Source organism: Gadus macrocephalus, chromosome 7, assembly GCF_031168955.1.
Source record: "Gadus macrocephalus chromosome 7, ASM3116895v1".
Classification (NCBI taxonomy): domain Eukaryota; kingdom Metazoa; phylum Chordata; class Actinopteri; order Gadiformes; family Gadidae; genus Gadus; species Gadus macrocephalus.
Window position 1 is genome coordinate 17,504,490 of NC_082388.1, and position 16,725 is coordinate 17,521,214.

General features: G+C 48.9%; 1 protein-coding gene across 1 annotated transcript; it reads right to left on the bottom strand.

The window, feature by feature from the left end:
• Positions 1-2,531: 2,531 nt before the first annotated feature.
• On the bottom strand, positions 2,532-16,585 carry emsy (EMSY transcriptional repressor, BRCA2 interacting). The gene is made up of 20 exons (XM_060057058.1): positions 15,637-16,585; positions 14,272-14,380; positions 13,922-14,021; positions 13,362-13,436; positions 12,947-13,122; positions 12,144-12,299; positions 11,261-11,547; positions 10,782-11,019; positions 10,220-10,432; positions 9,743-9,892; positions 9,212-9,391; positions 8,715-8,851; positions 8,232-8,405; positions 7,534-7,738; positions 7,049-7,222; positions 6,481-6,678; positions 5,878-6,032; positions 4,840-5,514; positions 4,159-4,692; positions 2,532-3,698 (listed from the first exon to the last, which is right to left on the bottom strand). The coding sequence occupies exons 1-20, from the start codon at positions 15,637-15,639 to the stop codon at positions 3,516-3,518; spliced, it is 4,122 nt and encodes a 1,373-aa protein (XP_059913041.1). The 5' UTR covers positions 15,640-16,585; the 3' UTR covers positions 2,532-3,515.
• Positions 16,586-16,725: the final 140 nt, after the last annotated feature.

Sequence of the window (16,725 nt, forward strand, 5' to 3'; positions counted from 1 at the left end):
TTCTTTTTGTTAAAGTCACAAATCATGATTTTACTGAGTTTCTGTTTTTTCTTTGGGCAGGAGATTCCCGCCTTCCGCCGTTGGGTTGTTGTGCTTTGAGATGTGGACTCTGGTTAAACGTCCATCGTTATGTGCTCTGAAAACCTGGGTGAATAATGAAAAGATGTGTCTTTTCGTCAACGTTGGGCATCCGTCAAGAAGCCCTTCAAAGACTCGTCGTCCCACTGGGTTGAGGCAGTGGTGCTCAACTCTTAGCCTAGCACAGAGATTATGGCCTGCATATGGTGTCTGATACATTCTTCTCTGACTTTGGTTGTTTTGTCTTTATTTGGTCAAGATGTTGTCTGATTCACGGAATTCTGTGAAAGTTGTGTTCAATAAAGAAAGGGCAGGAGTTACAGGATCATCTGATTCGACTGCACATGTGCACAGCAGATGACGTTGACGGGATGGGGAAATAACTTCCAGTTGGCTGGATGTGTCAGGCAAAAGACTACGTACATACACAATTCGTACATCAGGTCTATGGCGGCCAAAAAACGAAAAACAAACTGATAGACATGCAAACACACACACACACACACACACACACACACACACATTGCATCTATGTGTACAGTCAAATACAGAAACAAACAAAAATGAAGAACCAAAACCCTCTGTCCCGACTCTAGAAGTCTTCCACACACCGGATACCAACCCAGCAGTGTGCCCGGGCACCGGGTCAAGTCCCCCCCCCCTCCAACGGACCCCTGGGTCCGGTGTGCCGTGGAGAGTTAATCAGCTGACGGACAGTCAGCGCGATCCTTAACAGAGCCACATGTCCTTGGGTCGGGTCCAACCCATCCAAGCTGCTCCTCTCTCTAGGAAGCCCGCCACACCACACACAATTGATTCATTTATCTTAACTGAGTAATAATCCAACCGCACCAGGCATACACAGTCGCACCCATACAACACTTCTGTTAGGGTCTTTCCATTTTATTCCCTCATGTCACTGTATGACGAATAAATTCAACTTGAACAAAATCCTGAAGCAGATACCTGTGGGCCAATAACAAATAAGGATATATTTCAAATGAAGGGACATTTTGTTTTCCCCCTAAAAGGGTACATATTTAAACAAAAGCTCCCAGTGAGATGAAAGTATGAGAGGCATCATGAGTTACAGAGCTCTGTAGTTAGGTTGGTGCTGATTCAGACCTCATTAAGTCTGTAGAGGCAAGGCCAGGTCAACAGGAAACAGGAAGTCAGCACAAGCCTTGTAGTCGGGAGGAAACACATTTCATAGACTCATTTATCTTCACAAAGGAAACCTCAACTGCTAACAGCAGTTTGGCTAACATTACTATTTTATTCTTGTGTCAGATTTAACTGTTCTGTACACGTTTTAAATATAAATGCAATATTTTGTATTTTATGTAGATGAATACTTCTTACCTTAGAAAGAGACTTGAGTAACTTTCAATCTGGCTCATGGATGCTGCAATGAGTGCTTTGTGTGGTCAGCCAATTAGATTCACGCCCTAATTCCTTCTCCTGTACGTCATATTTTGCACATCATTTTGTCCCAGTTGAGCACAAATCCACCTTCGAAAGCTCAGATCTTAAGCAAATCATGTAACTCAAAAATGGTTGCATTCTTTCTCTCCAATCTGCCCAATAGTTCTCAGTTCTGCAATACAATTAGTATACACTGTTACTTAGTAGGGTTAGGGTTAAGGACATAATAAAATAAAAGACAGAACTGCAGAATATTTGTAGCTCAAAATATGATGTAGATCACCATTGGGCTTTTTGTATCTTCCCAATTGATGCTTTGTTTCTGGTAGCAATTCATTTAGGTAAGGTCTCACTGCACTATGCTATATCCCAAACATTGGATTTAGGTTTAGGGTTAGGTCTTAACACAAATGTGTTACAAATGCCCGACATTATCAAGGCAAGCATTCAGTAATTATAGATATGAATTTGATTTACCCAGCAGTTCTGTAAATCCAATATTTAGGATATAGTTGAATGAGACCTAACGTAAATTAATTGTTACCAAATAGAAAGCATCAATGGGGAAAAGAGGGGAATTCTGCATGGCCACCTTTTTGTTTTCCCAATTGCATTACTTTGATCCCTATCATCACATTTTTTTAGTTTCGCTAGCCTAATCTTTGCTCCCTCAATAGGATATCGGTGGAAAATCCCTGCGTATTAAATGACAGGGATGCAGGTTGTTTAAGCAAATGCAACCAGGGAAAAAACCCTACTTCAATTACAGAGGTCAAAGAAGACGTTGTATGAGGTGCTTTCAGTGAACTGAAAGCAGGACGAATAATAAATGTTGACTCAGCAAAGTAGTGTAATAAAACGACAAAGAAGTCAGAAGATGAGAGACTGGGGCATTTGCTTAGTGCACAGTAGAGTTAAACTGTGACGAAGCGATTCTGTATGGAGTTATTATGTTCTGCTTTACTGTTCCTGCCCCCGCCCTAGCCTTAACAAGTGATCCAAATTGATTAAAATGACACATTCACAAATGCTCATAGCTGGTTTATTGAACAGCTTAAACATTTTTTTTTCCAACTAGTCTTCTAGTTTGAATAATATAAAGGCAAGAAAAAGACAAAAACAACAATAGGTAAAGCTATGACTATGCAAAACAAATGCATACTTTTGTTTTCTCTCTTCAGCGCCGTTTACCAGAATGTAATTTACAAAAATGGTATATTCTTCAACACCTTTGTTTAGTCAGTTAAAAAGGACAATATCACAAATATTACACATTTTTCTTCACCCCAAGTAGATTTCTCTCAGATCGTATTCTTCTTGACTGTTGATAATACATTTCTCATCTCCAACTTCTTCCCAAGGTTATTTTAGTAAAATAAAGATCACTTGAAAAAATGTTTCTCAGAAAACCATGGTGGGACAATGCGTGTTAACCGTAACGTGGAATACAAAGTCAAAGCGTGTCATCTGAAACAGCCGTAGTCCTGAACATTGTTGATATTCTTCTTCAACAGATGGACCCAAACGCAGGGCCAACAGCCCCAGGTATATATACGGACGTCTCTCACCATCAAAACACTGTATAATCTCCCCTTGGAGGGAGCGCTGTCCTGTCCTCTTGGAAGGCTTTGCCTGCTCTTCATCAATGTGCTGCTGGTCCTGAATCCTGTCCCGAACATATTCCTCTGAGCTGTGTGAGCTCTGAGTCCCACGTCTCCTACGCTCACCACGCGACAGCCAGGGAAATGTTCATTTCGACTTCACTCATAGAAAGTACTGTACACTTTTATACACAAAAAAGCGCTACGAACTGGCTTACCGTATATTGGTGTTTATAAAAAAATAAAATAAAATATAATAAAATAAAAAGGAACTGAAAAAATAAAAACGTGATGTTTGGGATCCACCGATCAAGAGGAATATGTGGCAGTGGTGTCGGGACAGTTTTAACGGCGCGCGTGTGTGTGTGTTTGTGTGTGTCCACGTGTTTGTACATGTTTGTGTTTGTGTGTCTAGGGCGGTCCAGCCATACTGCTGTCGTCGTCGTTACTGCTGCTGTCCACCTCCGGCTCCATCATGGGGCTGTCTCGGTCCAGCTGCTGGCTGGTGTAGTTGGTGATCTCCAGGAAGCCGCTGGGCTCCACCACCACGTTGGACTGGCTGGAGTCCGGCAGGATGGAGAACTGCGGGATCACCTGAGGGAAGCCGCCGCACATCGGGGAAGCTGTCAGTGGCGCAGCGGTGAGTCATCCATGATTGCATGGATTTAAATTGGCTTTTGTTTAACTGGGCATTGGTGGTGGGTTTTATTCACCTAGCACCCGTCTTGGTTCAACATTCCCGGAAACAGAAGGTGGTTGGGAACCGGGATGGATGCTTGGTGAATAAGGACCCTCTAATCATGCACTTTTTTCCTCACATTGAAGCCACTTTTCAATAATCTGGCCCCCTGGTTGAGGACATAGCAATTGCGACTATGGTTGTCGTGAATGTCTCTGTGCACAATCTGAAGGAAGGGATCTGCCCCTGGTTGCGAGCCGTCCTTTGTCCACACTAGTGCTCTTGTTTCTCACACAGGCTTGTCGTATTACTTTACGACACCTAGGGACGGACAGCGTCAGATACCCCCCCCTGGTGGACGGCCTGTGAACTCACCTCGATCACGTCCATGTCCTCCTGTTTCCTCTGGGTCGCCAGGGCCCCGAGGCGTCCGAAGGGCCCGCCGCGCTCCCCCTTCAGGTGGGCCGGGCGGTGGGCCGCGGGCCCCGTGCTGCTGATCAGCTGGCCCGCGTCCATCATGTCCGAGGTGGCCGGCACCGCCGCACCGCCCCCGTCGTCGTGGTGATGGAGGTGGTGGTGGTGGTGGTGGTGGAGGAGGCCCGGGGCCTTGCGGTCGCTGGACGAGTCCACCACCATGGGCTCCACGCTGGGGTCGATCTCCGCCTCCATCATGGAGATCTTCAGGATGTCCGACGACCCCGAGGGCTTGGAGGAGCCGGGCTCGGCTGCCGCCGCCGCCGCCGCCGCCGTTGCCGCGGACGCTCCCGCGAGCTTGGCCGCCGCCGCCGCGGCTGCTGCTGCCACAGCATCCGCTCGCACGGCGGCAAAGTGCGGCGAGGGCGAGTGGTGGCTCCCGCCGAACGTGATCTTGGTGACGGTGGCGCTCTGCGTGATGATTGGCTGCTGCTGCTGAGGGTGAGACAGAGGGAGAGAGATTAGATTTTCACCCCGGCTCGCCTTCCACCCCGGCCGCTACGCCCCTCAGACACCCCCGTTGTGTGAGAGCTGTTACTAACAACCCTGTTGGGGTCAACGCTACGCGGGGGCGGTACTGACCTGGCCGGAGGAGGAGCTCTTCTCCGTGCCCACCGGGTGGTGGGCCTGGAGGGGGGGCGGCTGGGACAGCGGTGCGTGGATGGGCCTGTGGTGGGCCGTTGTGGGGGCCTGCTGGAGCCGGGGGAGCTGAGGTGTCAGTGGGGGCTTGGTGGCGGCGGCGGCGGCGGTGGGGGTGGCGGTGGCTACAGGGCCCGCCTTGGGCCCCGGCGGCCCCGCCGCGCTCAGCGGCTTCTCCTTGGGACTCTGTGTGAGGGTGGGCGGGGCCGGGGCCGGGGCGGCGGCGGCGGGCTTGGGCGGGGGCTGTCGGACCAGCTTCTTCACCAGGCAGTGGGTGGCGGCGCCGATGGAGACCACGGGCGAGGACGACGAGGACGAGGACGACGGTGAGGGCGTGGCCGACGAAGGGGAGGGCTGGCTGATCTGGGGCCGGCTCTGCAGCTGGGGTGGAGGCGGGGGGGCGGGGCTTAGGACAGGGGCGGGGGCCGGAGCGGGGGCCGGAGCGGGGGCCGGAGCGGGGGCGGAGCTTGGGGTGGGCGGGGCTTGCGAGGAGGAGGGCTGCGGGGGGGCGGCGGGCTGGCTAGAGCGGTAGAACAGGCCGGTCTGGGGGTCCAACGTGTCGCCCTCCAGCTCCCCCGCCTCCAGCGTGCTGTGGGGCTTGGGGTGGCTGACGGCGGGCTGCAGGGAGGCAGATGGGGGGGTTGACTGCATTCCGCGGGTTTAATCAGGAAAATTAACATCCCGTTCATGTGGCCTCAACCCCCTATAATAGCAGTATGTATAATCCACTCATTAGTCCACTTTAACTTGCGTTGTGTCTAATCCACTAGTAAACCAGCTGTTATTTTATTATAGTTTTCATCACTAATCTTCTGTTATCTCGGCCCTTTTACGATTATTATACGACTATTTCAGTAAATCATTAGTTTTCTCTTGAAGGGAAAAGGATGATTCAGACTAATCAGCAGTAAGGAATGGTGATATGTTTCGTGGGGAGGATGGGACCAGGACATTAACGCTAAAGCCCGACTGCAGCTTTACCTTGAGGCTGAGGAGGGACTCTGGCGACGTGGTGGAGACCACCTTGGTGACCACGGTGAGCTGCCCGGGGGTCTTCAGCATCCTGCCGGGCGGCTGGGTGGACGACATGGCCACGTCCGCTACCTCGGAGGACGCTGCCACGCGACCGCCTTTACCTGGGACCACAGAGGTTAACAAACACGTCGTGAGATACACAGCTGTGGGCCGGTGGTTTCCACACTAGGATGTATTTGTTTGGATGCTTGGATGGGATTACAATATGGAAATCCAGGTTTCTCTTTTGGTTTGTGGATGCAAATCAATGCCGGGAGAATAGAAACCAAAACCAAAACAGGAGTCTTTTTACCTGCCAGATTGGAAAAGAATCGACCAGCCAGACAATTCTTTAAATATCCAACCTTGTTTTTTAGCGGCCAAATAGTTCAACCCATCAGCCATTGGCTGGTAGCCGTTCTTAATAATGGATTCCTGTGTTACCTCTGGTCTCACAGGTATTTACTATTATTATCCAAAGCAAATTAGGACCACCTAGGACCCTTTGGCCCCTGGCCCCTCCACTAACCCCTCCTGTGACTTGTGGTTTGTGGTTCAGGTGAAGCCCACCTGCAGTGTGCTGCTCCGGGGCTGCGTCGGCCTCGGAGGAGGAGGAGGGCGCGGTAGTGGCGATGATGGTGGTGGTGGTGGTGGAGGGCCGGGCCGGGGCCGGGGCCTGCCTCTTGTCCTGGGCCTGCTGGAGGGGCACAGCCATCTGGCTGAGGTCTATGGTGTGCTGCCGGGGCTTGGCCTCAGCCCTCTCCTTCACTGGAACCCAGAGAAGGAGGCAAAGCACTCAGGGTAGGAGAGGCAGTGTGTTGGGCTGCACAGTACACCCTAATGGTACTGTATTCCCCCCCCCCACTGACAGGACCTCTTCACCAGGAGGTGCTGCGGAACCGGAGCCTGTAGCATCATGATGGATCCTCACCCCCACCAGCAAGCTGTTTCTGCTGCGGTGCTCAGACAGGTGTCTCCGTGATGCAGCAGAAGCAGAGAGACTAGGACGGTTTCTTTCACAAGGCCATCGGGACTGTGAACACTGATCTCACCTGTGCCCCCAGCGGGTTACACACACTGCCACTCTTATGCACACACACACAGGGTTTGCTGAGGTGTGTGTGTGTCTCTCGCTCACCAGTGGTCTGCTGCTGCAGCTCCAGCAGAGCCTTGATGGTGGAGGTGGCGGACTGGGACTCCCCGACAGACATGTCCTGGTAGATGATGGTGGTGGTGGGACTGGACTCCACCACCTCCTGCTCCATCCAATCCTGCTCCCTGGTGGTCACCAGGTGAACTACAGGCTGAGAGTCTGGAGGGAAACCAAAAGGTAGACCTACAGACATGAGAGGGGCAGTGATGTGTGTAAAGATTTGTTGGTGTATTTTTAAAGTACGGACAAAATGAATTACTTCTGATTAATAAAAAAAGGACAGTAATAACAGTCAAATAAATATTACAAACAAAAAACACAAAAACGTGTGGTCAAACGCACAGGAAAAAAGGAATACGAGTAAATATATTTAACAGCATAAAAAAAATAAAAACAGAAGTATATAAAAATACTAAATAAGTCAGTTGAACAGACATTTCCTATATGGGGGTGCCATGCCTCCTGCGTACCCTGGGTGGCGCTGGTGTGCGGGGTCTCGTCCAGGAAGCCGGCGGGGGTCTCGTCCCTGGGCGCCGCCCCCTCCGCCCCGGGGGGCTGGCTCTGGCCCGCCTCCGCCGAGGAGCGGGACGCCTGCTGCAGGGTCTCGCTCACCAGCTGCCGGGTCTGCTCGCTCACCACCGCCGCCTGGAACACCGGCTTGGGCTTGATCAGCACCTGGAAGGCACACAAATAGTTATGCATATACTTTTTTTTTTTTATAAATCAATAAAAAAATCCATGGATCTCCCTTATCAATGATCATTTGTACCCCCCCCCCCAATTGATTCAACATACAGGGCCCACCAGCTTGACCGAGCCAACAACATTGCATTGAAGAAAGAGGTTAATTGATTGGCTGCACATGCATTGTTTTAGGTGTCCATCCATTGGATTAACCAATCAGTTGACTTGAAATAAATTAATTACCGGTAATCAATTTGGTGATGACTTGAAATAAATCAATGAACCAATTGGCAAACAAACGGGCCGACTCTACTGACTCATCAGCCGTAGTGACGGCGTGATTACCCCATGATGCTTACACTGGAAAAGTAATGGAACATGTGAGTGCAAATGAATCAGGATTGTGTTCAGAGGACGACCCGGGTTCCAGCTGAACCCTGGACCAGCGTCCCCGGAGACCAGGACGCACGGCGGCCCGACTCACCTGCGTCTTGCCCTGCTGGCCGTACACTATCTTGGTGGGGATGATCTTGGTGGCCGTGGCCTGGGCCCCTGAGCTCATGCCCTTGGGCTGCGTGACGATCATCTTGGTGATGGGCCTGGAGGCGGTGATGATGGCCGGCTTGCTGCCCTGGACTGCCTGCAAGCTCTTTTCACCCTGCCGCAAGAGCGTACGGCGTCAGCAACGCAAACCGCCAGACTCTCCCCCCCCCACACACACACTCCATACAGTAGAGCTACAGACAGGGAACACCTGCACATAGCTGCCATATTTGTTTTTGGGTCCTGATATTTATGCAACTTTGCACCATTACTGATAAAACAAATACAAATATCGACCAAAATGAAGTTGCTAAATGTACATTGCAGCTTTCAGTGGTGTGTCGGCCCAAGGTCTAGGTACACGACCATGATTTGCCCACAGCAGGTTGCAGCGCGTGCTGTGATCAGGGAGGTGGATACTGACCCCGGCGTTGAGCAGGGTGGTGACCACGTTCTTGCCCGGCAGCCCCTGGATGGTGGCTCCTTTCCCCGTGGTCTTCTGGACCACGATGACGTTGGGCTTGGACGTCATCGGGATGGTGGTGATCTTAGTCGTGGTGCCTAGGCCAGAAAAAGATAACAGAACAATACAAATAAAAACCTGTATACAATTAAATCGCTGTCATATTTTTTATCTTTTTAAAACACTTCATCACTGATATGATTGTCACAGTCAAATCCTTGCCTCCCCTCAACTCCTATGACAATAACTACCTTTCCCAAGACAAATGGAAGAGAATTATTGATGTGTGATTAGCTCTGCAGTAGCTCACAAAGCTAAATTGTCAAAACAGGCAACAGAAGTGGTATCTCATCTTTCCTCGTCAGGACAAGACGTAATAATAATTAACATCCATACACATTCAAGGAGCTGTTCTCGAATCAAAGTGAAAGTGCCGCCAGTGACTCCGGGGTTCTCACCAGAGACGATGTTGCTGCTGATGATCTTCCCCCCGAGCGTGGCCAGAGACTTGGGCACCACGGTGATGATGCTGCCGCTCGTGGTCTTCACGTAGGTGGCGCCGGCCGCCGCCGCCGCCGCCGAGATGCGGGCGCTCATGTTGGGGCTGACCGTGGGCCTGGTGTAGGTGGTCTGGGTGGCTGAGGAACCATCGATTATAGAACACAAAGAGGGTGGTCTCTGGTTAGCCCTAGGCTCACCAAGGAAACACAGGCCTCTTGTAGACCAAGAGCCTGGTTACCAACCCATCACTAACACTAACACATTAACCAACCTTACTACTAACTACTAGGGCTACCCTGGGACTAATAGGGGGGGGGGGGCGTGGACTGGGACTAACGAGGGGCTGGACTGGGACAAATAGGGGGGAGGACTGGGATCGACAAGGGGGTGAACTGGGATCCACAGGGGGGTGAACTTGGACTAATGAGGGGAAGGACTGTGAGTTAAGAGGGTCGACTGTAACTACTCAGGCAGGTGGGCTGGGCTACCTGTCGGCTGGGACACCAGCTTGGTGCTCATGATGGCTCCGTTGCTGCTGACCACCATGATGGGGGAGGAGCTGCTGCTGGACAGGCCCACCGAGGAGGGCTTGGGCAGGATCTTACTGGGCTGCACCTGCTGGGTGATGATCTTCACACCTGCACACACACACACGCACACACACGGGATGATCAAACAGCAGTCTCAAACCGTGACATGCACTGTGAACAATATGAGAACTTCATGACGAAACAGCGTTTCCGATCTCTGTAGATAGTTAGGCTAGGCTAATAAGTCCTCGGAAACACAAACAACCTTAACTAAGCAAAAATAGAAATGTATAGTATAACAGGGATCGAAATGAACCCCTGCCACTAGCCAATGGCGGAAAGATTGGAGCCTTAGCTGGGTAAAAGAAAAAGAAAAAAATTGCTAGTAGTTTTGTAGGCTTCTAATGAATAAACCATGTATGGATGGGGGGATACCTGACTCTTGCTTGATCTGAATGGTGGGCTTGGAGCCGGCCATGCTGGAGCTGGTGGAGGAGGAGGCCTGGGCCTGGCTGACGCTGATGGTGGCGCCCTGCTGCTGCTGCAGCTGCTTGGGGAACTGGGCCATGATCTGGGTGGGCGAGCCCGCCATGGTCTTTGGGGAGGGCAGGCGAGCTGACGCCACCTTCACGCCAGCAGACGCAGAGCCTGGAGGGCCAAGGGGGAAGTCATATATTGGCAGTCTGGGGCTTTAATGGAAGCCATGTGTGCACGCTTCCGTTTCACAGAGTTCCAACCTCTAAAAGGTTTAAATCAGTTCAAACTTAGTTAAAAGTTAAGTATAAAGTTGATTTCATTTTAATTGTATTGGTATTGTGCAGTGACCCTTAGAAACTAAAAGCTTTGCCTAAATTAGGCTATTTAACAAATGGGCATGAAATAAAGCATGTCCATCATGCGGTTAGTGATCCTGCTCCATCCATTATGTGAGGGAAGCCAAACACTGTACTCTGCTTCTCTATCGACCGATGGAGACGGTGAAGACGTGAACACATACACTGAGCGACGGTGGACATGACGGCCGCCGGGCTGGCCGACACCACGGCCGTCACGGCGACGGCGGCGGCGGCGGCGCTGGGGAACACCACCGTCTGCTTGTGGCTGGCCGCCGTCAGCATGGAGGTGGACACCAGCTTGGAGAGGGCCGCCGCGCTGGCACTGTTGCCATGGGAGTGGGACTTGGACAGGATGTTGGGCACGAAGTTGGAGCTGGGCGAGGTCGTCACGATGATCACCTGATCCCAAGTAGGGGGGGGGGGGGAGGGGGGGGAGTTAAAAAATAGAGCGCCGTGTTGAGGTGCCCAACAAAAGATTATAAAATGTAGTTATTTTGACTGAATATTCAAAAGGAAAACTGCTGCCATCCCCCAATTAAATACTAATCAGTCAATCCTTTCATATCCTCATACATATCATTACTGCAAACAGGCCTGAATTATCTTGCTATATGTGTCCCGTCACTAGGGGGCGCCGTACCTTCTGCGTGGTGCTGCTAGTGCTCTGGATGGTGGGCTTGGCGAAGGTGATCTTGACGGGCGACAGGTGCGGCGGCAGGGAGTTGGCGATGCTCTGCATGATGTTGCTCATCTTAGGGCTGCTGGCCGACAGCCCCACCATGGGCGAGGCCATGGGCAGGCCCACGCCCTTGGAGACGGACGGTGCCGTCGCCTTGACGACCTCCTTCAGCACCACGGGGGACGAGCCCGACGAGTTGGTGCGCCGGCGCTTGCGGGGCTTCTCGTCCTCGTCGGAGCAGCTCACACCTGGCCGAGAGAGAGAGAGAGAGAGAGAGAGAGAGAGAGAGAGAGAGAGAGAAGAGCAAAGGGGGGTTAGGAAATAGAGAGATGAGAGAAAAGGTAAAGACAAACAGAGAAGAGACGAGATGGCTGTCGCCTTGCATGGTTGACTCTGGCGTCGGTGTGTCAATGTGTGTATTAACCGATGTAAGTCGCTTTGGATAAAAGCGTCTGCTAAATGCCCTAATTGCCTAAGAATTGTATTGAGAAGGCAATGTAACTCTTTAGCAACCAAAACCACAATCCACTGGTGTTGTTGTAATATTCAAGTACCACGACAACATCAAATCGGTCTGTTGAAATACATCACCACCGTATCTGAGTAGGGTGAGGTCGAAGGCTTTACGACATTTGTGGCCAATGCTGAGCAAGACGGAGTGGAATGCTGAGTCCGTAGTTAATCCGTCTAATCCGTAGTTCCCCACTAGTCTGAGATGTACTAACGGGGCGCTAATGGGCCCTATTCCCCTGGTGGTCGTCTAGGTTCCCCCTTGGTTCTTAAGGCTAGCCCTGTGGGGGACATGGGGTCGGGGGGAGTCCCACCGCTGTAGTCGCTCACTCACTCTTCACGTAGACCGTGCTCCCGCTGGGCAGCAGCACCACGTTTGAGGCCGGGCTGGGCGGCCGCGGCGACGACTTCACCGCCAGGGACCCGCCCCCCGTCGCCGTGGCGCTGGTGGGGGTGCAGGTGGTGCTCGTGTAGGAGTAGCACACGACGACTGCATGGAGCGACGGGCAATCAATGGGTTGCAGAGTAATGCATTTTAACAAAAGACATTCAATAGGGATGCATTGAGAGGCAAGACTGCGTTCCACGACTACTCAATATTTGTGGTCAATTGGGAGAGAGAAAAGCACTAAGATTGACTTATATTTAAGTATGTTTTATATTTATATTAGTGCTGTCAAGCGATTAAAATATTTAATCGCGATTAATCACATTGATGTCATAGTTAACTCACAATCGCAATTTTTTTCTATGCTAAATATCCCTTGATTTCTTTGTCCCATTAATTTTTCTCATTTTAATGCTCGTCAACATGGAGAAGTGCATCGGCTTACCTTGGCATATTGGCATATACTGATCAAAACAGGACGATACAAAAAAAAAAGCCTATAGTGCAATTAAACGATGGACATACAAACATACTGCCTTGAACATAGCAGTCAGGCAACTGCTTCTTTGTTCTGAGTCAAAGATAAAGTAAAGTAAAAAAATAAAAGAATTGCGTTAATCGTGCGATAAAAAAATTAACGCCATTAAAATTGGTTTGCGTTAACGCCGTTAATAACGCGTTTAACTGCCAGCACTAATTTATATATATGTAAATGTTGCATAAATAGGAAGTTCAATAGTGCCCCTTACCTTCTTTGTTGCCCGTTTCAGCCGGCAACAGGAGGGATGCGTTCTGATGGGCCGTGGCGTTGGCCACAGCGTTGGCCGTCACGGTGAAGGCCGTCTGCGGCACCAGTCTGGGCATGAGCGGAACGAGACGCCGGCCCTCGATGGACCACTCGGAGGCGCTGTTGGGTCCAGACATGCTGTGGCGAGAGAAAACAAGGCTCTGGTGACGTAACCCACGTTGCCATGTGGAGCACGGCTCGCTTGGAGGGCTGTCATAGCTCTCTACTTGGATTAAACAGCGGAGGGATGTAGTTGGTGTTAAAGTGTAGTCCGGTCGTTCTGGAGCTAATAGGGTGCCCCCGGTGGTCAGATGGTGACGAGTGTGTGGGTGGACGGTGGGGAATGGTCAAGAATGACTGGGTGTTGGTACACTCACTGGTAGGCGATGGTGGTGAGGCGCTCATCGTTGACCGCCCTGCGGACCTCGGCGCGGTGGCGCTCTGTGGAGATGCTGGCAGACGGATATAGTGTTCTTATGGATTGTTGTACAGTAAATTGCTTTAGCTTATGAGGAGCATTGTCCAGTGGTTATTCAAAGCCCCAACTCATATCACGTATAGATTACTAAAAATAAAATCTTTCATATACAGTACAACTATCATTCATATTTTACTCGTGTTATCGTATAACAGCATAGTTATCATCAATAAATAATAATATTAACAACCAACTTTCCGTCAGCTCGGTGCCTTGATGACCGTTTTCTAATAAACTAATGTTTGCTCAACGTCTGATAATTAATTAACTAGTGTTAATAAGCTTGCCATTTGTAACACAATGGATATGCATTAAATATGTCATTGACGGCTTGAGAATTTTAACATTCACAACCGTCCCTTAAAAGTGACACCAAAAGATGGACCGTGATCCCCCTCTACACAACTCTACACAGCACCACACCACAGAACTGGCTTGGACCAGGGAACCAGCATTTACCCCAGGATCTTGGTGAGCTCCCCCAGCAGGTCCTTCTTGTCCTTGGTGAGGTCGCCTTGGGCTCGCAGAGCGCTGATCACTCCGGCGTAGGCCTCCAACTCTGAGGAAACAACACAACGGGACGGTGGTCACGTGATAAGCATTTGGCAATGAGAAAACCTTTAACGAGGGAGCAGACAGCTTTATCGACATAATCCACTATCAGGGTCCACCTGCTATTTCCATCCGGTTCATCACACACACACACACACACACACACACACACACACACACACACACACACACACACACACACACACACACACACACACACACACACACACACACAGTGCAGGGCTGGGCAGCCTTACCCAGCTTGCGCAGTATCCTCTTGCACTCATCCCTGCCGAGGTCCAGTATGGTGGGCCACACCACAGGCATGGTGCCGGTCGCCAGCGGTTTCTCCAGCTGAATCATGGGCTGCATACAAAATTATCTCATGAGGCTAGACTAAATACATTGAGGAGTATCAACTGCAAACACAGGCCAGTAGTAAACTGAAATGATCAACTGGGACTAGGTAAATAAGGCACAATATATAGTAATCATTAAAAAACTATTATTAAACTTGCTTGACTCTGCAGTGCTTGCCTGTGAATAATATATTAATAAGCATAAATATCATTGTGCAAAGGAGACCGGAGGTAGCTGTATTTTTCTGGTTTGAGCTTCATCCAGACTGAATCCGTGCTGAGAATTGACGGGCAGGACCGATTAACAGGAGCGGCAGGCAGTTAAGATCTCAGCAGAATACCCTACCATGGTATCATATATAGAGGATTGGAGACTCTTGATAATAGTCAGCACAGCTTAGACCACATTCTCTCTTGATCCACCACCACCATTATGGGCAGTCAGGGTAACTTCAAGGACTGAACCAATTTCTTATTATGCTTTTTTAGATTAACTTCCCTGCATGCTGCGCACCCATCACAACTCATTACATAGAAAATTAAGGAATGCAAACCGGATCTTAATTAAGTTATTCGTATAAAAATGTTATTCCAGTTTCATTTATTATTTTCCGTTATTCCCCTCAGTGCAGTTACATAAGCGCCGTTGTAATCTATCAATTGTAACCAGATGGGTGTGTCATTGTGATTGAAGTTGATCATTGCAGAGTTGCGTACTCAGATTGGGAGTCTAAAAGAACAAGAACGGATGCAGACTTGCACGCTGGCTGTGCTTTACAACTTTAATTTAGGCAGGCGTAAGATGTACCGCAGCCATTTCGGCCTTGCATGTCAGAGCATTATAGAGCTGGGTAATGAGAGTCTTGCAGCAAAGGTGAGCGCATCTGCTACTGAACAGACACGACAGGGGTAGTATACGAAGCAAACCAGCGACACGTCGATAATATATACATTAAGCTCGGTTCTCGCAGTTATATATAATAATGTAGGCCTTATAAATAGGCCTACATGTTATTTGTGTTTGTTGTTTTGAGTCATTTGATGCATCGATGTATTGTCCTCCTGCAACATAGTGCGAACATGTCAGCTGCCATCATTTTCTAAATGGTAATATCATGTCATGCTTGGCCATCGCTTAAGACGTATTAACGCATCGCAGTGATATCCCGTTTGGATACATTAACTGACTCCAGATGTCTTTGGTTAGCTGTACAGCTAACGGGCTTCTATTCGTAGCTTTGTTTATACAATCCCAGGCCTTACCATCACTTAGTGGAGCTGCCTCAGATTCTGGCTGATGATCTCTCCGTCCAAACGAACATGGCTGACATTCAACATGACATGTATCATATTAATCGCTTTTATGAAAGCACTGTTCCGTTGTATAAACACTATCTTAATCTCTATATCCTTGTCATTAGTTGGGTTTGTTTATGTCTTTGCTACCCGAAGCTACCGGATGCTACCAGCAGTCGTCTTCTTCGTCCATATTGGTACTTCCGGTGAGCTCGCGGGCAGTATCACACCGGTGTCGCAGCTCTGCCCCTGTTGGAGAGATGCTCAATTGAATCAGACTCTCAATATATATTCATTAATTAATTTGTCGTGCGCATACATAATGGTATTGATTTGAATGGAATTATATTCATTAATATGGAGACAACAGTGTTTACGATATACATACATTGAACATGTTCTGAAGAAAGTGCACTATTGAAACCATCTATTTAGTATTTTTATATTGAGTATATTCAATTTCAGTGACATTGTTTCAACAGCTTCTCTCAATACATTGCATGATTATATCATTTTAAAACAAACAAAAAAAGGACAAACTTTAATATATATTTAAATACGTTATTTGTTTAAAACAGGGTTATAAAATTCACTTTTTTCCTTCCTTTTACAAATAAGACAAATCCAAAAGATAAAAATCCTTGTTAAGTAAAGTGTTCCAAACACATTTATATATTCTATGTAGTAAGCAAAAAACTTGACAAAATAAAATAAAAAACAACCCAATACAACCCACGATTTTACTCAACATGTGCAGTCTTCCATTTTGCTAGGGTTCGGATAAAAGTGATTTCAGTATATAGTTCATTTCAAACAAGAACAGTGTGTCGATTTTTATGTTTTTAATCAACAAAATATTTAACATAACATACAAACTCCAGCTTCGGTAGTTACTTCTCAATGACATGGGTTAAAGGCAGTTATTAACACTCCTTCACTTTTGTCTCACAGTTGACCAGATTTAATGACAAATGAAATAATCTCATGGATATTATGGTTTAGGTTGTATCATATTTTGTATAGTTTGTGTGTGTGTGTGTGTGTGTGTGTGTGTGT